This window comes from Coregonus clupeaformis, unplaced genomic scaffold, assembly GCF_020615455.1.
Source record: "Coregonus clupeaformis isolate EN_2021a unplaced genomic scaffold, ASM2061545v1 scaf0031, whole genome shotgun sequence".
Lineage (NCBI taxonomy): Eukaryota > Metazoa > Chordata > Actinopteri > Salmoniformes > Salmonidae > Coregonus > Coregonus clupeaformis.
The window spans coordinates 1128583-1152080 of record NW_025533486.1 but is presented as its reverse complement, the minus strand read 5'-3'; the positions used below and the strand labels follow the sequence as shown (position 1 = coordinate 1152080).

General features: G+C 41.2%; 1 protein-coding gene across 1 annotated transcript; it reads left to right on the top strand.

Annotated features, from left to right (window-relative positions):
* Positions 1-3298: 3298 nt before the first annotated feature.
* Positions 3299-22866, top strand: LOC123483123 (NLR family CARD domain-containing protein 3-like; the record flags this gene model as incomplete). The annotated part of the gene is given in 7 exon segments (XM_045212610.1): positions 3299-3518; positions 3962-4359; positions 4361-5751; positions 5970-6143; positions 15769-15892; positions 17197-17203; positions 22382-22866. Coding segments are annotated over 7 exon segments (2799 nt in total), but the record flags the coding sequence as incomplete, so codon positions are not given.
* Between the last annotated feature and the right edge of the window lie 632 nt (positions 22867-23498).

The following is a 23498-nucleotide window of genomic DNA, read 5'->3' as shown; positions in this document are numbered from 1 at the left end:
GTCCTGAAACAATATTAAACTAACACAACATTCCCTGTGTGTGTGTGTGTGTGTGTGTGAGTGTGTGTGCACTCCCTGGATGAAGAGATGTAATCTCTATCCTGATTGCCTAGTCACTTTTACCCCTACCTACATGTACATATTACCTCAACTACCTGGTACCCCTGCACATTGACTCAGTACTGGTACTCCTTGTATATAGTCTAGTTATTACCTCAACTACCTGGTACCCCTGCACATTGACTCAGTACTCCTTATAGCCTCATTATTGTTATTTTATTATGTTACTATTTCCTTTTTTTATTTAGCTAATTTTTGTTACTTTTTAACTAAATTGTTGGGAAAGGGCTCGTAAGTAAGCATTTCACGGTAAAGTGTTCCACTGTTGTATTCGGCGCATGTGACATACAATTTCATTAAATTTAATTTGAAGGTCATGCGTAAAAACATGTCATCAGGTCGAGCAGTCGTCTCACGCCGAACGGTCGTCTCACGCCGAACTGCGCATGTGCAGGCCGTCAAATCAAAGGCACTCCTTCCATATAAAGTTGTTTTTGACTAACATGAAAACGTGTCAGTTTGTCACTTTCACGAGGTTGAAGTAATAATGTGTTCAACTATTAAAGACAGAACATTTATAAAATGAACAAATCAATCAATCCAAATTAGATTTGTCACATGCTCCTAATACAACAGGTGTAGACCTTACTGTGAAATGCTTACTTACGAGCCCTTAACCAACAATGCTGAGTTTAAAAAAAATTAACTAACAACTAAGGAAGTCATTTTTACTTCTTTGACTTCTCAAACCCTAAACCCTGGCCTGGTCTGCTTCATATGCGTACCACAATTATATTTCTTTTACATCAGCAGTTGTCACAAAGTGCTTATATAGAAACCCAGTCTAAACCCCCCAAAGAGCAAGCAATGCAGATGTAGAAGCACGGTGGCTAGGAAAAACTCCCTAGAAAGGCAGGAACCTAGGAAGAAACCTAGAGAGGAACCAGGCTCTGAGGGGTGGCCAGTCCTCTTCTGGCTGTGCTGGGGGAGATTATTAGAGGATATGGCCATTAAGTACAGATCGTTCTTCAAGATTTTCAATTGTGCATAGATGACCAGCAGGGTCAAATAATAATCACTGTGGTTATAGAGGGTGCAACACGTCAGCACCTCAGGAGTAAATGTCAGTTGGCTTTTCATAGCCGAGCATTCAGAGGTCGAGACAGCAGGAGTGGTAGAGAGAGAGAGAGTGGATCGAAACAGCAGGTTCGGGACAAGGTTGCACGTCCGGTGAACAGGTCAGAGTTCCAGATCCGCAGGCAGACCAGCAGAAACTGGATCAGTCACGTCCGGTGGAGCATGTATCGACACTGATAGGATCGAAAGAAGGGGAGCGCAGCTCTCGGATCAGTTTTCTCCATTAAAATCATTCCTTAACATTATAATTATTTCACAATACTGACCACGGAACAGCTTCTAGAAAGATATTACTACCTACGGCTGCAAATATTGAGGTAGTTTATTCTAATGCTTACACAATAAAAATGCACTAAAACACAGATTCGGCACATCATTGGGCACATGTTAGGCTACACATCATGAAATATATTGAGACAAATTACAGACAGTAGCCTACAAGTAGCAAAATAAAACTAAATATATTGAACATTGAATATATTTCAATATGATTGAAATAGGCCTATAGCCTACTGTTTATATTTTAATGCAGTTATCTCGGTTTATATTTGAAGTATAATTTGTGTACTTCCCTTGTTTGAATCAATTGCAAAGACATTGGCAACTTTGTATTTGAAGTCAACTTTGTTCTGAATTTATCGGTGGTCAAAAAGAGACGGATAAACCATGTGATTCTATGTTTAGCGGAGATCTTCTGTGTATAATGTGACGCGGGAGGGCAAATAAGCATCTAACGACGCACTTGGCTGTTCTACAAGTGGTCTGAGGCAGGTGTTAGATTATGAGCGTTTTCAAGTGCAACGTTAATAACGATGGTTTGGGGAAACAGCTCAGAGATTTAACAATGCTCCTACGAAGGTTCTAATGATGAACTTGGCCTTAAGATACTTTTTGGGAATCCGGACCCTGAATAACAAACATCTGCTAAATGTTAAATGACTACAAAATAAAATGTAAATGTTTTACATACAGATCTCATATTACTGTATTTATTATTATTTTTTAAATATATTTAAATATTGATGTCACAAGTGTATCATTTGTACAGTTCTTTATTAAAAATGTAGTTATTTGTTACATTTAACTGTGTAAAATCTATTAGTACTACTTATTTCTCTGAGAGTGAGGCAAATATATAGCATTTTGCAAAAAAAACATTTGTCTCTCTGAAATGAAGCCATTAAGTGATTGATTTTAATGAAACACATGCCTGTCATTGAACAACACCATGCCATGATTAGCTAGTGAAAAAACACAACCATTTATTTGATAATTTCTTCAAACAATAGAAGCTAATTTACGAACATTTATGAAAATGGATATATAGCATTTTGGAATGACACTCTTGTTTCCCCATCTGAGCTCAGAGTAGATGAAAGATGTAATGTTTGTCTCTGTTGTGTTGAAGCCCAATCAAGCAGGAGAGACCAGCCTCCCCTGTACCCAGCTGTGTGTCCATGAAGAGTGACCGGTCTATGGCTGAACCCGTAAAGTTTAGAGAGGGAGACTTTTCTAGTGAACAAAGGTAAGAAGAACTCATGGGTCATGGTCAGTGAGTTAAACAACACTGTCTCTAGTCATTTCTCCTCTCCCATTTTCCCAATTCTTTTTGTTGTTTTCATAATCCATAGGCTAATACTTTTTTCCATTTTCATAGTCCTAAAACAATATTAAACCAACACTACATTCCCTCTGTGTGTGTGTGTGTGTGTGTGTGTGTGTGTGTGTGTGTGTGTGTGTGTGTGTGTGTGTGTGTGTGTGTGTGTGTGTGTGTGTGTGTGTGTGTGTGTGTGTGTGTGTGTGTGTGTGTGTGTGTGTGTGTGTGAGTGTGAGTGTACTCCCTGGATGAGGAGATGTAATCTCATGTTTTGTCTACAGAAACCAACAGGAGAGATCAGAGTCAGAGATTCTCAGTGGTCAGTCTTCCCAGAGTCATCAAACAGACCTGGACTCCATATTCAGTGTATGTGGTCCTGTTATGTACATTTGTTTTTGTTTACCTCAAGTAAAGTTGATCTGTCAATCATTCATTAATGTGTTAATGAGAAAGCATTTAGTCTCTTGCTTAACTTATTTACTTGATTTATTTCAGTTGCTTGAAGAGAATATTATGACATTTGTGAAGAAGGAGCTGAAGATGTTCAAGAGGATTCTTAGTCCAGAACTCCCAGAAGGCTTTGAGAGTCAGAAGCAGGATAAGGAAGTGGTGGATGCTGAAGATGAGAAGCAGGAGAGCAGTGCCAGAGAGGGGGCTCTGAAGATCACACTGCACGTCCTGAGGAAAATGAACCAGAAGGAGCTTGCTGACACACTGGAGAAAAGTAAGAGCTGTCTGCCTCATGTTGAATGCTGTTTTAGAACATTTAAAAGCTGTAGCTAAAGTACAGCTAAAGTAGCTGTGTAACTAAATGATATTGTAGCTGCCTTAACACAACACCTAGTGACCTCATCGAGTAGCAGCAGGGATGTGTTGTGGTGATTAATTTAGACAGAGAGGAGAGAGAGAGAGAGAGAGAGAGAGAGAGAGAGAGAGAGAGAGAGAGAGAGAGAGAGAGAGAGAGAGAGAGAGAGAGAGAGAGAGAGAGACAATAATAATATAATCAGTCACACCAGTCTGTAATGCATTATGAAAACATTTACAGATTTATACAGACAGTTAAGAGAATGAATTATTATAATTTAAACTTTATAACACAGTTTTACAAAACTGTAGGCATTAAATCAGACGTAATATTAATATCCTCTGTGTTATTTCTTCATTCAGATGAGCTTGCTGTGATTTGCCAACGTGAACTCAAATCTAATCTAAAGAAGAAGTTTCAATGTGTATTTGAGGGGATCGCTAAACAAGGAAACCCAACACTTCTCAATAAGATCTACACAGAGCTCTACATCACAGAGGGTGGAACAGGAGAGGTCAATAATGAACATGAGCTGAGACAGATTGAGACAACAACCAGGAAGCAAGCAAGACCAGAGACTGCAATCAAATGTAACGACATCTTCAAACCCTTAACTGGACAAGACAAACATATCAGAACTGTGCTGACAAAGGGAGTCGCTGGCATTGGAAAAACAGTCTCTGTGCAGAAGTTCATTCTGGACTGGGCTGAAGGAAAAGCAAATCAGGATGCCCAATTTGTATTTTCATTCCCTTTTCGGGGAGCTGAATTTGATGAACGGGGATGAACACACTTTGATTAAACTTCTCAATCACTTCTCAAGGGAAACCAAAGAATCAAGAATCTCCAACTACGACAAGTACAAAGTTCTGTTCATCTTTGATGGTCTGGATGAGTGCCGACTGCCCCTAGACTTCCAGAAGAACAAGATCTGTTGTGACGTCACAGAGTCAACCTCAGTGGATGTTCTGCTGACAAATCTCATCAAGGGAAATCTGCTTCCCTCTGCTCTCCTCTGGATAACTACCCGACCTGCAGCAGCCAATCAGATCCCTTCAGGGTGTGTTGACCAGGTGACAGAGGTACGAGGGTTCAATGACCCACAGAAGGAGGAGTACTTCAGGAAGAGATTCAGTGATGAGGACCTGGCCAGCAGAATCATCTCACACATAAAGACATCAAGGAGCCTCCACATCATGTGCCACATTCCAGTCTTCTGTTGGATTTCTGCAACAGTCCTTGAACACATGCTGAAACATAAGAGAGAAGAGATGCCCAAGACTCTGACTGAGATGTACTCACACCTTGTGGTGTTTCATACCAAACAGAAGAATGAAAAGTATCTTGGGAAAGAAGAGACAGGTCCACACTGGAATAAAGAGAGCATTCTGTCACTGGGAAAACTGGCTTTTCAACAGCTTGTGAATGGCAATCTGATTTTCTATGAAGAAGACCTGAAAGAGGCTGGCATTGATGGCAATGAAGCCTCTGTGTACTCAGGATTGTGCACACAGCTCTTTAAAGAGGAATGTGTGCTGTACCATGACAAGGTGTATTGCTTCGTGCATCTGAGCATTCAGGAGTTTCTGGCTGCTGTATATGTGTTCCTCTCATTCATCAACAACAATTTGAATCTAATGGCTAAACCTCAATCAACCAGGAACTTTTTTGCACTGTTCAGAGACAAGCCTGAAGTTACTTTCTACAAGAGTGCTGTGGATAAAGCCTTACAAAGTGAGACGGGAAACCTGGACCTGTTCCTCCGCTTCCTTCTGGGCCTCTCACTGGAGTCCAATCAGAAGCACTTACGAGGTCTACTGACAAAGACAAGAAGCAGCAAACAGAGCCATGAAGAAACAGTCAAGTACATCAAGGAGAAGATCAGGGAGAATCCCTCTCCAGAGAGGTGCATCAATCTGTTCCACTGTCTGAATGAACTGAATGACCATTCTCTAGTGGAAGAAATCCAAAGCTACCTGAGATCAGGAAGTCTCTCAAAAGCCAAACTGTCACCTGGACATTGGTCAGCTCTGGTCTTTGTGTTGCTGACTTCAGAAAAGGAGCTGGATGTGTTTGACCTGAAGAAATACTCCAGATCAGAGGAAGGTCTTCTGAGGCTGCTGCCAGTGGTCAAAGCCTCCAGAGCTGCTATGTGAGTAAATACAAGTATATTTAAGTACTAATCATCCGTTTAGAGAAAAATATATATTATAGTATGTATATAATATTATATTGAAAAACATATTGAATCACTGCATTGATGTTCACATTAGTATAACAATATGACCATACAATTCTAGGAGACTAAACCAAATGCTGCTCGTGTTAAATTAACAGTGTGTTTGTGAAATCATGATGATGTCTTTGCAGGCTGTCAGGCTGTGGAGTCACAGAGGAAGGCTGTGCTTCTCTGGTCTCAGCTCTGAAGTCAAACCCCTCACACCTGAGAGAGCTGGACCTGAGTAACAATGACCTGAAGGATTCAGGAGTGAAGCTGCTCTCTGCTGGACTGGGGAATCCCCACTGTAAACTGGAGACTCTGAGGTCAGTATTCCTGTATCACTCAATGAACACACACACACACACACAGGACACACATACTATACACACACACACACACACACACCCACACACACTGGACACACACACACTAGACACAACCTGGACACACACACATACACACACTGGACACACACACACACACACACTGGACACACACTCATTGGACAACACACACTGGACACACACAGGACACACACACACACACACACACAAGGATTAATTTAGTAGTGTTTAGAACAGGGGTGTCAAACTCATTTTAGCTCAGGGGCCACATGGAGGAAAATCTATTCCCAAGTGGGCCGGACCGGAAAAATCATGGTATATATAACTCAAAAACAACAACTTCAGATTGTTTTCTTTGTTTTAATACGATCAACATACAACATAAAGCTGGAGCCTGAGGACAGTGTGTCCAAAATAGTACAAGCACAACATCACTATTAATCATAAAACACGTCAAGTTTATTTGAAAATTCTAAAGAAAAAGAACACACAAACACACAATGCCTCAGTGATTAACAGAACTGTTTCACAGATCACAGAACTATATCAGGGTGTCATTTCTCAGGCAGAAATGTAGATAAAAATAATGAAATCCTGTTCCCCAAACAAGTGCAAGAACCACAGAGTCAAGAATAGGTTAAATATACAAATAAAATAAAATCAATTAAAAACAATAGCACATCAACATAAAAACATATAAACATAATCTGAAAGCGTTTCTCAAACTCCCGTAACAGTCCAGTTATTTTATCTTTGAACCGCTTCATGTCTGCCACATGATGGGTCGCGCACACATTTTTCAGACAGGGGAAGTGAGCTGCATCACCACCGGCAAGTTGCGTCTCCCACAATGACAACTTCAACTTGAAAGAACGTATGCTGTCATAATACTGCGTGACAACTTTGTTGCGCCCTTGCAGCTGTTTGTTCAAGTTATTCAGGTGCTCTGTAACATCCACCATAAATGCAAGGTCCGGCATCCATTCTGCGGAATGAAATTCTAACACTGGTTTGCCCTTTTCTTCCATGAACTGTTCAATTTCTTCTCGTAAATCAAAGAAACGCCTCAGCACAGCACCTCGGCTTAACCATCTTACCTCAGTGTGGTATGGCAGGCCATAGATGTGGTCTTTCTCTCTGAGAAGGCTGTCAAACTGACGGTGATTCAGGCTTCTGGATCGGATGAAATTAACAGTTTGGATGACCACCTTCATGACGTTATCCATCTTTAATGACTTGCAACACAAAGCCTCCTGGTGCAAAATACAGTGAAAAGTCAAAAATCACGTCCTCCATTTGCAGATTGCACTTTCTCTCTGAACTTTGTCACAACGCCTGCTTTTTTTCCCGATCATTGAGGGCGCACCATCTGTAGCCAGGCTGACAGCGCGGGACCAGTCCACTCCGACCCTGTCCAGCACGCCGACGAGTGCGGTAAAAATATCAGCTGCTGTCGTTGTATCTGTCATCGGCACCAACTCCACAAACTCCTCGGTGACGGTCAATGTGTCATCAACTCCGCGGATGAAAAAATGGCCAGTTGTGCAACATCTGTAATGTCCGTGCTTTCATCAATTGCAACCGAAAACGCAATAAATGACTTTACTTTTTGCTTCAACTGGCTGTCCAAATCCACTGAAAGATTGGAAATCCTGTCTGCAACTGTGTTTCTTGTCATGCTGATATTTGCAAAAGCCTGCCGCTTTTCAGGGCACACAATCTCCGCTGCCTTCATCATGCATGTTTTTACAAATTCACCCTCACTAAATGGTTTTGAAGCCACTGCGATTTCATTAGCAATGAGGTAGCTAGCTTTCACTGCAGCGTCACTGATGTCTCGGCTGTGAGTAAACACAGACTGCTGTTTCTTCAGACCCGCCAACAGTTCATTCACCTTCTCATCTCCACTGTCCTTGAAAGTTGTCATATTTGTAGGCATGAAGACTCACATAGTGGCGACGAAGGTTATATTCTTTCAGCACTGCAACATGCTCTGAACACACCAAACATACAGCTTTCCCATTCAATTTCGTGAATAAATAGGATTACCATTTTTCTTGGAACACTCTGCACTCTGCGTCCACTTTTCTCTTTTTTGACAGAGACATATTGGGGCAATGAGGGTGCCAAAGCACATAATGTTAAAAGTAGAAGCCGTAATAAATATCGCGGGCAAAACAAAGTAGCTCATTGGCTGCACGTGCTTGACCTACTTGCTCTGCCCTGGTATAAACAGTTTGCTTGCTTAACACAATTGCTATTGCGCCATCCAGGGGACGCAATTGGAACAGCAGTTTATTTTATTGAAAAATTGCAGCGCATTTTTATACTTAATTATTATTATTTATTTTTTTATTTTTTTATCATCTCGCGGGCCGGATTAAACCCGTTTGCGGGCCTGATCCGGCCCGTGGGCCGTACGTTTGACACCCCTGGTTTAGAAACATGTTATCTACTGTTAATAATGATAAATTCATTCATTTATATACAGTACCAGTCAAAAGTTTGGACACACCTACTCATTCAAGTTTTTTTCTTTATTTTTACTATTTTTTCCATTGTAGAATAATAGTAAAGACATCAAAACTATGAAATAACACATATGGAATAATGTAGTAACCAAAAAAGTGTGAAACAAATCAAAATATATTTTATATTTGAAATTCTTCAAATAGCCACCCTTTGCCTTGATGACAGCTTTGCACACTCTTGGCATTTTCTCAACCAGCTTCACCTGGAATGCTTTTCTATCAGTCTTGAAGGAGTTCCCACATATGCTGAGCACTTGTTGGCTGCTTTTCCTTCACTCTGTGATCCAACTCATCCCAAAGCATCTCAATTGGGTTGAGGTTGGGTGATTGTGGAGGCCAGGTCATCTGATGCAGCACTCAATCCCTCTCCTTACACAGTCTGGAAGTGTGTTGGGTCATTGTCCTGTTGAAAAACAAATGATAGTCCCACTAAGCCTAAACCAGATTTTGATGGTGTGACGCTGCAGAATGCTGTGGTAGCCATGCTGGTTAAGTGTGGTTAAATTCAAAATAAATCACAGACAGTGTCACCAGCAAAGCACCCCCACATCATAACACCTCCTCCTCCATGCTTTACGGTGGGAACTACACATGCAGAGATCATCCGTTCACCCACACCGCTTCTCACAAAGACACGGCGGTTGGAACCAAAAATCTCAAATTTGGACTCCAGGCCAAAGGACAAATGTCCACCGGTGTAATGTCCATTGCTCGTGTTTCTTGGCTCAAGCAGGTCTCTTCTTCTTATTGGTGTCCTTTAGTAGTGATTCCTTTACAGCAATTCGACCATGAAGGCCTGATTCACACAGTCTCCTCTGAACAGTTGACGTAGAGATGTGTCTGTGACTTGAAATCTGTGAAGCATTTATTTGGGCTGCAATTTCTGAGGCTGGTAACTCTAATGAACTTATCCCCTGCAGCAGAGTTAACTCTGGGTCTTCCATTCCTGTGGCGTTCCTCATGAGAGCCAGTTTCATCATAGTGCTTGATGGTTTTTGCGACATCACTTGAAGAAACTTTCAAAGTTCTTGAAATGTTCCGTATTGACTGACCTTCATGTCTTAAAGTAATGATGGACTGTCGTTTCTCTTTGCTTATTTGATGGCAGGTGTCAGTGTGCAGCGGTAGGACGGAGTCAGGCGCAGGACACAGAACTGAGTAAATAACGAACTTTACTCGGAAAAACAACAAATCTAATTTCCACGCAGGGAAACATAACAGCTCACAGCAGTATAGAAAAATAAACGTAGATCGGTGGCAGCTAGAAAGCCGGTGACGACGACCGCCGATAGCCGCCCGCACAAGGAGAGGCACCAACTTCGGTGGAAATCGTGACATTTGAGCTGTTCTTGCCATAATATGGACTTGGTCTTTTACCAAATAGGGCTATCTTCTGAATACCCCCTCCCCCTAACTTGTCACAACACAACTGATTGGCTCAAACGCATTAATAAGGAAATACATTCCACAAATTAACTTTTAAGAAGGCACACCAGTTAATTGAAATGCATTCCAGGTGACTACCTCATGAAGCTGGTTGAGAGAATGCCAAAAGTGTGCAAAGCTGTCATCAAGGCAAAGGGTGGCTATTTGAAGAATCTCAAATATAACATATTTTAATTTGTTTAACACTTCTTTGGTTACTACATGATTCCATATGTGTTATTTCATAGTTTTGATGTCTTCACTATTATTCTACAGTGTAAAAATTAGTTGTTGTTTTTTTTTACAAATTTGAATGAGTAGGTGTGTTCAAACTTTTGACTGATAGTGTATATATACATATATGAATAGATATGGCAGGTTTCAGGACTCTGATGTATCTGAAAATGTTTAAAAAATATATTTTCACCACCAAAGAATAGCAGTGTGATTTTAATATGATTTGACTCTTTGCAGGCTGTCACGCTGTCTAGTCACAGAGGAAGGCTGTGCTTCTCTGGTCTCAGCTCTGAAGTCAAACCCCTCACACCTGAGAGAGCTGGATCTGAGTAACAATGACCTGAAGGATTCAGGAGTGAAGCTGCTCTCTGCTGGACTGGGGAATCCCCACTGTAAACTGGAGACTCTGAGGTCAGTATTCCTGTATCACTCAATGAACACACACACACAGGACACACATACTATACACACACACACACACACACACACTGGACAGACACACACTAGACACACAACCTGGACACACACACATACACACACTGGACACACAAACACACACACTGGACACACACTCATTGGACAACACACACTGGACACACACAGGACACACACACACACAAACACACACAATGATTAATTTAGTAGTGTTTAGAAACATGTTATCTACTGTTAATAATGATACATTCATTCATTTATATACAGTACCAGTCAAAAGTTTGGACACACCTACTCATTCAAGGGTTTTTCTTTATTTTTACTAATTCTTAAATTGTAGAATAATATTGAAGACATCAAAACTATGAAATAACACATATGGAATCATGTAGTAACCAAAAAAGTGTTAAACAAATCAAAATATATTTTATATTTGAAATTCTTCAAATAGCCACCCTTTGCCTTGATGACAGCTTTGCACACTCTTGGCATTCTCTCAACCAGCTTCACCTGGAATGCTTTTCCAACAGTCTTGAAGGAGTTCCCACATATGCTGAGCACTTGTTGGCTGCTTTTCCTTCACTCTGTGATCCAACTCATACCAAACCATCTCAATTGGGTTGAGGTTGGGTGATTGTGGAGGCCAGGTCATCTGATGCAGCACTCAATCCCTCTCCTTACACAGTCTGGAAGTGTGTTGGGTCATTGTCCTGTTGAAAAACAAATGATAGTCCCACTAAGCCTAAACCAGATGGGATGGCGTGACGCTGCAGAATGCTGTGGTAGCCATGCTGGTTAAGTGTGGTTAAATTCAAAATAAATCACAGACAGTGTCACCAGCAAAGCACCCCCACATCATAACACCTCCTCCTCCATGCTTTACGGTGGGAGCTACACATGCAGAGATCATCCGTTCACCCACACCGCTTCTCACAAAGACACAACGGTTGGAACCAAAAATCTCAAATTTGGACTCCAGGCCAAAGGACAAATGTCACCGGTGTAATGTCCATTGCTCGTGTTTCTTGGCTCAAGCAGGTCTCTTCTTCTTATTGGTGTCCTTTAGTAGTGATTTCTTTACAGCAATTCGACCATGAAGGCCTGATTCACACAGTCTCCTCTGAACAGTTGACGTAGAGATGTGTCTGTGACTTGAAATCTGTGAAGCATTTATTTGGGCTGCAATTTCTGAGGCTGGTAACTCTAATGAACTTATCCTCTGCAGCAGAGGTAACTCTGGGTCTTCCATTCCTGTGGCGGTCCTCATGAGAGCCAGTTTCATCATAGCGCTTGATGGTTTTTGCGACTTCACTTGAAGAAACTTTCAAAGTTCTTGAAATGTTCCGTATTGACTGACCTTCATGTCTTAAAGTAATGATGGACTGTCGTTTCTCTTTGCTTATTTGATGTCAGGTGTCAGTGTGCAGCGGTAGGACGGAGTCAGGCGCAGGACACAGAACTGAGTAAATAACGAACTTTACTCTGAAAAACAACAAATCTAATTTCCACGCAGGGAAACATAACAGCTCACAGCAGTATAGAAAAATAAACGTAGATCGGTGGCAGCTAGAAAGCCGGTGACGACGACCGCCGATAGCCGCCCGCACAAGGAGAGGCACCAACTTCGGTGGAAATCGTGACATTTGAGCTAATCTTGCCATAATATGGACTTGGTCTTTTACCAAATAGGGCTATCTTCTGAATACCCCCTCCCCCTAACTTGTCACAACACAACTGATTGGCTCAAATGCATTAATAAGGAAATAAATTCCACAAATTAACTTTTAATTGAAATGCATTCCAGGTGACTACCTCATGAAGCTGGTTGAGAGAATGCCAAAAGTGTGCAAAGCTGTCATCAAGGCAAAGGGTGGCTATTTGAATAATCTCAAATATAACATATATTTTAATTTGTTTAACACTTCTTTGGTTACTACATGATTCCATATGTGTTATTTCATAGTTTTGATGTCTTCGCTATTATTCTACAATGTAAAAATTAGTTTTTTTTTTTTTTTTTTTACAAATTTGAATGAGTAGGTGTGTTCAAACATTTGACTGATAGTGTATATATACATATATGAATAGATATGGCAGGTTTCAGGACTCTGATGTATCTGAAAATGTTAAAAAAATATATGTTCACCACCAAAGAATAGCAGTGTGGTTTTAATATGATTTGACTCTTTGCAGGCTGTCAGGCTGTCAAGTCACAGAGGAAGGCTGTGCTTCTCTGGTCTCAGCTCTTAAGTCAAACCCCTCACACAAGAGAGAGCTGGATCTGAGTAACAATGACCTGAAGGATTCAGGAGTAAAGCTGCTCTCTGCTGGACTGGGGAATCCCCACTGTAAACTGGAGACTCTGAGGTCAGTATTCCTGTATCACTCAATGAACACACACACACACACAGGACACACATACTATACACACACACACACACACAAACACACACTGGACACACACACACACTAGACACACAACCTGGACACACACACATACACACACTGGACACACACACACACACACACTGGACACACACTCATTGGACAACACACACTGGACACACACAGGACACACACACACACACACACACAATGATTAATTTAGTAGTGTTTAGAAACATGTTATCTACTGTTAATAATGATAAATTCATTAATTTATATACAGTACCAGTCAAAAGTTTGGACACACCTACTCAGTCAAGGGCTTTTCTTTATTTTTACTATTTTTTCCATTGTAGAATAATAGTGAAGACATCAACACTATGAAATAACACATATGGAATCACGTAGTAACCAAAAAAGTGTTAAACAAATCAAAATATATTTTATATTTGAAATTCTTCAAATAGCCACCCTTTGCCTTGATGACAGCTTTGCACACTCTTGGCATTCTCTCAACCAGCTTCACCTGGAATGCTTTTTCAACAGTCTTGAAGGAGTTACCACATATTCTGAGCACTTGTTGGCTGCTTTTCCTTCACTCTGTGATCCAACTCATCCCAAACCATCTCAATTGGGTTGAGGTTGGGTGATTGTGGAGGCCAGGTCATCTGATGCAGCACTCAATCCCTCTCCTTACACAGTCTGGAAGTGTGTTGGGTCATTGTCCTGTTGAAAAACAAATGATAGTCCCACTAAGCCTAAACCAGATTTTGATGGCGTGACGCTGCAGAATGCTGTGGTAGCCATGCTGGTTAAGTGTGGTTAAATTCAAAATAAATCACAGACAGTGTCACCAGCAAAGCACCACCACATCATAACACCTCCTCCTCCATGCTTTACGGTGGGAACTACACATGCAGAGATCATCCGTTCACCCACACCGCTTCTCACAAAGACATGGCGGTTGGAACCAAAAATCTCAAATTTGGACTCCAGGCCAAAGGACAAATGTCCACCGGTGTAATGTCCATTGCTTGTGTTTCTTGGCTCAAGCAGGTCTCTTCTTCTTATTGGTGTCCTTTAGTAGTGATTTCTTTACAGCAATTCGACCATGAAGGCCTGATTCACACAGTCCCCTCTGAACAGTTGACGTTGAGATGTGTCTGTGACTTGAACTCTGTGAAGCATTTATTTGGGCTGCAATTTCTGAGGCTGGTAACTCTAATGAACTTATCCTCTGCAGCAGAAGAAACTTTCAAAGTTCTTGAAATGTTCCGTATTGACTGACCTTCATGTCTTAAAGTAATGATGGACTGTCGTTTCTCTTTGCTTATTTGATGTCAGGTGTCAGTGTGCAGCGGTAGGACGGAGTCAGGCGCAGGACACAGAACTGAGTAAATAATCGAACTTTACTCTGAAAAACAACAAATCTAATTTCCACGCAGGGAAACATAACAGCTCACAGCAGTATACAACACCAAACAAAGAACAATCACGCACAAAACCATGAGGGAAGCAGTGGGTTAAATAGGGAAATAATCATAATTCGATGGGAACCAGGTGTGTACAATCAAGACAAAACAAATAGAAAAAGAAACGTAGATCGGTGGCAGCTAGAAAGCCGGTGACGACGACCGCCAATAGCCGCCCGCACAAGGCGGCAGGTAGCTTAGTGGTTAAGAGCGTTGTGCCAGTAACCGAAAGGTTGCTGGTTCTAATCCCCGAGCCAACTAGGTGAAAAATCTGTCGATGTGCCCTTGAGCAAGGCACTTAATCCTAATTGCTCCTGTAAGTCGCTCTGGATAAGAGTGTCTGCTAAATGACAAAAAATAAAAATAAAAGAAGAGGCACCAACTTCGGCGGAAATCGTGACATTTCCTGTGGCGGTCCTCATGAGAGCCATTTTCATCATATCGCTTGATGGTTTTTGCGACTGCACTTGAAGAAACTTTTAACAGTTCTTAAAATGTTCCTTATTGACTGACCTTCATGTCTTAAAGTAATGATGGACTGTTGTTTCTCTTTGCTTATTTGAGCTGTTCTTGCCATAATATGGACTTGGTCTTTTACCAAAAAGGGCTATCTTCTGTATACCCCACTACCTTGTCACGACACAACTGATTGGCTCAAACGCATTACGAAGGGAATAAATTCCACAAATTAACTTTTAAGAAGGCACACCTGTTAATTGAAATGCATTCCAGGTGACTACCTCATGAAGCTGGTTGAGAGAATGCCAAGAGTGTGCAAAGCTGTCATCAAGGCAAAGGGTGGCTATTTGAAGAATCTCAAATATAACATATATTTTAATTTGTTTAACACTTCTTTGGTTACTACATGATTCCATATGTGTTATTTCATAGTTTTGATGTCTTCACTATTATTCTACAATGTAAAAATTAGTTTTTTTGTGTTTTTTTTACAAATTTGAATGAGTGGGTGTGTTCAAACTTTTGACTGATAGTGTATATATACATATATGAATAGATATGGCAGGTTGCAGGACTCTGATGTATCTGAAAAAGTTTAAAATATATATTTTCACCACCAAAGAATAGCAGTGTGGTTTTAATATGATTTTACTCTTGCAGGCTGTCAGGCTGTCTAGTCACAGAGGAAGGCTGTGCTTCTCTGGTCTCAGCTCTGAAGTCAAACCCCTCACACCTGAGAGAGCTGGATCTGAGTAACAATGACCTGAAGGATTCAGGAGTGAAGCTGCTCTCTGCTGGACTGGGGAATCCCCACTGTAAACTGGAGACTCTGAGGTCAGTATTCCTGTAGTTGTTCAACAAGTGATAACTGTTCACAAGATCCACATGTGTTTACCAGGCACACATAGTCCACACCATATGTGTTTGGACAGTGAAGCTTACAGTTTTAAATTTGGTGCTATGCTCCAGCATTTTGGATTTGAGATATAATGTTTCATATTAGGCAACAATACAGAATGTCACCTTTTATTTGATGTTAATGGTGAGAGGTTAGCATGTTTTGTTGTAGCCTCTGTAACTTTCTCATTCATTATTATTCATGATTCATTCATGATCTTTCTCAATCATGGCAGTCACAGGCTTGATGTAGGCATTGCATTCAAAGAATATGGGATCAAATACTAAACTTTTGACTACTTTAATACACTATAAGTGAATTGGTCAGAATACTTACTAATTCTTCAAATGTGGGGAATAGATACATAAAGTGCTTTCATTTCTAAATGGTGAAACAGATATGTATGAAAATACCCTCAAATAAAAGGTGACATTATATACTGTCACCTCATATGAAACATTTGATCTCAAATCCAAAATGCTGGAGTACAGAGACACATTTAAAATGTAAGCTTCACTGTCAAAATAGATATGGTGTGGACTGTATACTCAATACAATCTAAATCTGATACCTCACTGTCTGTCTTTTGACTGATACTGCTTTTTAAACTGCTCTGGTCAGTCTACTCAAATATTTGTACTATACATTTTTCTCTCTACAATCAATATATGATCATTTCTAATAATGAAACATTCATTAATTTATGAATAGATATGGCAGGTTTCAGGACACTGATATATCTGAATATGTTGAAAAAAATGTACTGCCACTATTTTCACCACCAAAGAATAGCAGTGTGATTTTAATATGATTTGACTCTTTGCAGGCTGTCAGGCTGTCTAGTCACAGAGGAAGGCTGTGCTTCTCTGGTCTCAGCTCTGAATTCAAACACCTCACACCTGAGAGAGCTGGATCTGAGTAACAATGACCTGTGACCTGTGTGTGTCTAGTTCTCCCATTTGAAGAAGTCGTAATTATTTGGACAAATTCATTTAGTCAGAAGTTTAGTATTTGGTCCCATATTCCTTACCCATAGTGATTACATCAAGCTTGTGATTCTACAAACTTTTGAATGCATTTGCAGTTTGTCTTGGTTGTGTTTTGGATGATGTTTTTCCCAATAGAAACTGAATGGTGAATAATGTGGCAGGTAGCTTAGTGGTTAAGAGCTTTGTGCCAGTAACCGAAAGGTCGCTGGTTATAACCCCCTAGCCAACTAGGTGAAAAATCTGTCGATGTGCCCTTGAGCAAGGCACTTAACCCTAATTGCTCCTGTAAGTCGCTCTGGATAAGAGCGTCTGCTAAATGACTAAAATGTAAATGTAATGTCCTGTCATTTTGGAGTCACTTCACTTGTATTGTCAGTAAGAATAGAAGATGTTTCTGAACACTTCTACATTCATGTGGATGCTACCATGATTATGAATAATCATGAATGAATCGTAAATGATGATGAATGAGAAAGTTACAGAGGAACAAGGATCATACCCCCTCTGTTATTGGTAATGGTGAGAGGTTAGCATGTTTTGTTGTAGCCTCTGCAGGGACGGCCTGTTCAATAGGGCGATATGGGCGACGCACTGCCAAACGGGAAAAGGAAGGGATTTTTTTCTAATCAATTATATCACGGCAACAGTAGTTATCAGTGTTGTAATCTGATCTGACTGCCACTAAATGTCAAATCAGGCTAAAGTCGTGCTTCAAATGGCCCCGCCCGTTTTTGGGGCGATTTCAGTCAGGTTGAAAATCGCCCAGAAGTCTCTCATAGCCTGTCATGTAAAATCTATTTTTTTCAAATTTCAAAGCTTTCAATACATTCTCTATGGGTGTCTGTGGGCTTGCACTTACGCGCTTTCGTCATACGTGACGTAACCATGAACGTAACTAAGTAAATAGCGGCTAGCAGCGTCTCTGTTGCGACCTGCAGTGTGGCGTTATTTTATGTTTTTAATTTGTAGACTTAGTTTACAAACATTCTGCCAACCATGGATTTCGGACTGATCTTGTTGATTGTGTACATACCCGCTACGAACGGACTAAATAATGAAAACGCTGCTGGCAGCGGAATCCAATACAGCTGGGAGACTTGGCTGGATGACAGAGTCCCGGACAGAGAAGTGGAGCCGGCCGGCTTCACCCTGGTCAGAGCGGACCGCGATCCTGGTAAGAGAGCGACTCTGTACCCCCGACATTGAACTGCTTTCTGTGTCACTGCAACCTTACTATCTGCCCCGTGAGTTCCCCCAATTGTTTGTTACCGTTGTGTACTGTTGATAATCACAAGTTTACTGGAGAACTGAGACCAAGTAGAGACTTTGGACAGGGTGGATATGGTATAATAAAGGCAGTTTATTCAGAGGTAAAGATATCTGGAATCGCGTGCAAGGACCCGTTCGTCAAACTCTTAGGGAGCTATCTGAAGAGAGCCCCGAAAACATTGTGTGCAGACATTTTATACAATAAATGATGTAGGTTGAATCTAGTAGTTCTGATCTTCTGATTGGTCCTGATGAGTTGGGCGAGGTCCCCTCCACTGTTGCATTGGCTCTGAGTCGGGTTCTCTGTCTTCAAATGTTCAGCCTAAAGAGAGGGGATTTTTGTGTGTGTGTGTGTGTGTGTTTAAATGTGATGATGTGTGTGTGTGTGTGTGTTATCAGTGATGATGTGTGTGTGTGTGTGTGTGTGTGTGTGTGTGTGTCCTCAGAGCAAGAACTCGTGAGTTGGAAGAACTGAGAGACCTATGGCGTGGGTGTTGTCCTTGGCCACCTGCTGACAAGGCTGACAAGATAGGACTCTTTTGTCCATTGTTATAGGATAGGAACAGCATTGATTGAAAACAAACGCCCAACACAAAATGGGTCATGCACAAGATTTTTGTCAGACCAAGCTATAACATTATATATTTACTACGACAGTACATTCAACCAAAAGCTAATATAACAAAGGCATCAGAGATTATTTATAATCTGTCACAGAAACTGGAATCCATCTCCCCAGATCAGTCAATAAATGCTTCTGGTATTGACTTATATGCTGCCCCTGTCTTCATGTTGTTGCTGGACATATCTTTTTTAAAATGTGTGTAGGTCACCTAAATCATTAGAAAAATTGCCCCTCCTGAGAATTTTTTCAGGAGCCGCCACTGAACCTCTGTAACTTTCTCACTCATTATTATTCATGATTCATTCATGATCTTTCGCAATCATGGCAGTCACAGGCTTGATTTAGTGAAGCTGCTCTCTGCTGGACTGGGGAATCCCCACTGTAAACTGGAGACTCTGAGGTCAGTATTCCTGTAGTTGGTCAACAAGTGATAACTGTTCACCAGATCCACATGTGTTTATCAGGCACACATAGTCCACACCATATGTGTTTGGACAGTGAAGTTTACAGTTTTAAATTTGGTACTATGCTCCAGCATTTTGGATTTGAGATCAAATGTTTCATATGAGGTGACAGTATGTGATGTCACCTTTTATTTGAGGTTTTTCATACATATCTGTGTTACTGATTAGAAATGAAAGCACTTTATGTATCTATTTCTCCCATTTGAAAAAGTCTTAATAATTTGGACTACTTAAAGTAGTCTTAAGTTTAGTATTTGGTCCAATATTCCTTACCTGCAGTGATTACATCAAGCTTGTGATTCTACAAACGTGTTGAATGCATTTGCAGTTTGTCTTGGTTGTATTTTGGATTATGTTTTTCCCAATAGAAACTGAATGGTGAATAATGTCCTGTCATTTTGGAGTCACTTCACTTGTATTGTCAGTAAGAATAGAAGATGTTTCTGAACACTTCTACATTCATGTGGATGCTACCATGATTATGAATAATCATGAATGAATCGTGAATGATGATGAATGAGAAAGTTACAGAGGAACAAGGATCATACCCCCTCTGTTATTGGTAATGGTGAGAGGTTAGCATGTTTTGTTGTAGCCTCTGTAACTTTCTCACTCATTATTTTTCATGATTCATTCATGATTTTTCTTAATCATGGCATCATCAGGATTAATTTAGTAGTGTTTAGAAACATGTTATCTACTCACATAGACAGAAAATTACTCCAGTCATCATCCACCATTCAGTTACTATCGGGCAAAACATAACCCAAAACACAACCAAAACAAACTGCAAATGCAACCAACGAGTTTGAGTCACAAGCTTGATGTAGTCATTGTTTTGAAGGAATATCAGACCAATACATATGACTTCTTCAAATGGGGGGACTAGATACATAATGTGCTTTCATTTCTAAACGGTGAAACAGATATGTATTAAAATACCCTCAAATAAAAGGTGACATTATATACTGTCACCTCATATGAAACATTTGATCTCAAATCCAAAATGCTGGAGTATAGAGCCACATTTAAAATGTTATCTTTGTCAAAATAGATACGGTGATGACTGTATACTCAATACAATCTAAATCTGATACCTCACTGTCTGTCTTTTGACTGATATTGCTTTTTAAACTGCTCTGGTCAGTCTACTCAAATATTTGTACTATACATTTTTCTATCTACAAGCATTACTTTGATAATTTGTCATTTTTAATAATGATACATTAAGTTATGAATAGATATGGCAGGTTTCAGGACACTGATGTATCTGAACATTTAGAAAAAATATACTACCACTATTTTTACTACTAAAAAATAGCAGTGTGGTTTTAATATGAGTTGACTCTTTGCAGGCTGTCAGGCTGTCTAGTCACAGAGGAAGGCTGTGCTTCTCTGGTCTCAGCTCTGAAGTCAAACCCCTCACACCTGAGAGAGCTGGACCTGAGCTACAATCACCCAGGAGACTCAGGAGTCAGACTGCTCTCTGCTGGACTGGAGGATCCACTCTGCAGACTGGAGAAACTCAAGTATGTAGAGGGTTTTTGTCAATGTTCATATCAGACATGTTGGAGTTATCACGCTAGTTAAGACAAACATTCTGACCACCACTTGGACTAAGTTATATAAAGACTGTGTGTGTGTGTGTGTGTGTGTGTCCAGTGTGTGTCCAGTGTGTGTGTGTCATTTGTGTGTGGTGTCCAGTGTGTGTGTGTGTCCAGTGTGTGTCCAGTGTATGTGTGTGTGTGTCCAGTGTGTGTGTGTCCAGTGTGTGTGTGTCCAGTGTGTGTGTGTGTGTGTGTGTCCAGTGTCTGTGTGTGTTTGTCGAGTGTTTGTGTGTCCTGTGTATGTATGTGTGTGTGTGTGTGTCCAGTGCGTTTCCAATGTGTGTGTGACACACACACACACTGGACACACACTGGACAAACACACACACACACACACACACAGAAACACACTGGACAGACACACACACTCTCACATACTGGACACCCACACACACACACTTGAAACACACACACACACTGGACACACACATTCACTTGACAAACACACACAAACTGAAGACACAAACACACACACACTGGACACACACACACCAGACACACACTGGACACACACACTGGACACTGGACATACACACACACACTGGACATACACACACACACACACTGGACACACACACACACACACACACACTGGACAAACATTCTTACCACCACAAAGTTATTTGCTGAATGTGTGTGTGTGTGTGTGTGTGTGTGTGTGTGTGTGTGTGTGTGTGTGTGTGTGTGTGTGTGTGTGTGTGTGTGTGTGTGTGTGTGTGTGTGTGTGTGTGAGAGAGTTCAGGTGTATCCCTCAATGACTGTCTGTTCTTCTGCTTACCGCTACAGTGTGGAACATGGTGGAGAGAACACAATGAAACCTGGACTTAGAAAATGTGAGTGTTGACTGCTGTGAAGAATATGACTAAGAATAAGTCTTAATTTAAGTGAAGTCAAAGTCAAAGACCACCATCATTACTTACTTGGTCATATTAAATATCAGCTGTAGTTCTACAGAAGCACAAATCAGGGACACCAAAGTTTACTAAGAGTTGCTTTGACAATGTGTGTGTCTGTGTGTGTGGCGTGTTCCTGTTACGTTAGAAATGTGTGTGTGTGTGTGTGTGTGTTCAGTGTGTGTGTGTGTGTGTGTTCAGGATGTGTGTGTGTGTATGTGTGTGTGTGTGTGTGTGTGTGTGTGTGTGTGTGTGTGTGTGTGTGTGTGTGTGTGTGTGTGTGTTCAGTTTGTCTGTGTGTGTGTGTGTGTGTTCAGGATGTGTGTGTATGTGTGTAATTAATGGGAATAAGTGTGTTTTATATTACCATACAGTATAACATATGATCATTCAACAAGTCTCAAGTTACCTTAACTTCTCCTTTTGATACCTAGAAACATTTACATTAAATTAATTAGTGAAAAGTGAGTTAACATTCTAATGTGAATGATGATGATTTCTAATATTATGTCTGGTTTCATCCGTCAGATGTCTGTGATCTCACACTGGACCTAAACACAGTAAACAGACGCCTCTCTCTGTCTGAGGAGAACAGAAAGGTGACATGGGGGAGAGAGAAGCAGCCGTATCCTGATCACCCAGAGAGATTTGAGGGCTTTAGTCAGGTGCTGTGTAGAGAGGGTCTGACTGGGCGCTTTTACTGGGAGGTAGAGTGGAGTGGGAGAGGGGCTGATATAGGAGTGACATATAAAGGAATCAGCAGGAGAGGAAGGGGTAATGACTGTTGGATTGGAGCCAATGACAAGTCCTGGAGTCTGAGCTGCTCTGACAACCGTTACTCTGCCTGTCACAATAATAAGAACACTACCATAGACGTCCCCTCCTACAGCCCCCACAGAGTAGGAGTGTATCTGGACTGGCCAGCCGGCACTCTGTCCTTCTACAGAGTCTCCTCTGACACACTGACCCACCTGAACACATTCCACTCCACATTCACTGAGCCCCTCTATCCAGGGTTTAGGGTTTGGGTTGACTCCTCAGTGTCCCTGTAAATAATAACCATGGTAACACTGGACACACACACACTGGACACACACACACACTGGACAAACACACTAGACACACACACACACACACTAGATTCACACACACACTGGACACACACACACACACACACTGGACACACACACACACTGGACACATACACACACACTGGACACACACACACACACACTAGACACACTGGACACACACACACACACACACACACACACACACACTGGACACACACAAACACTGGACACACACACACACACTGGACACACACACACACATACTGAACACACACACACACACACACTGGACACACACACTGAACACACACTCACCGGACAAACACACACTGGACACACACACACACACAAACACACACACTGATCACACCCACACACTGGACACACACACAAAATGGACACACACATTCTGGACACACACACACACTGGACACACACACACACACACTGAACACACACACACTGGACACACACACACTGGACACACACACACACACACACACACAGAGGACACACACACACTGGATACACACACTGGACACACACACACACACACACACACACTGGACACA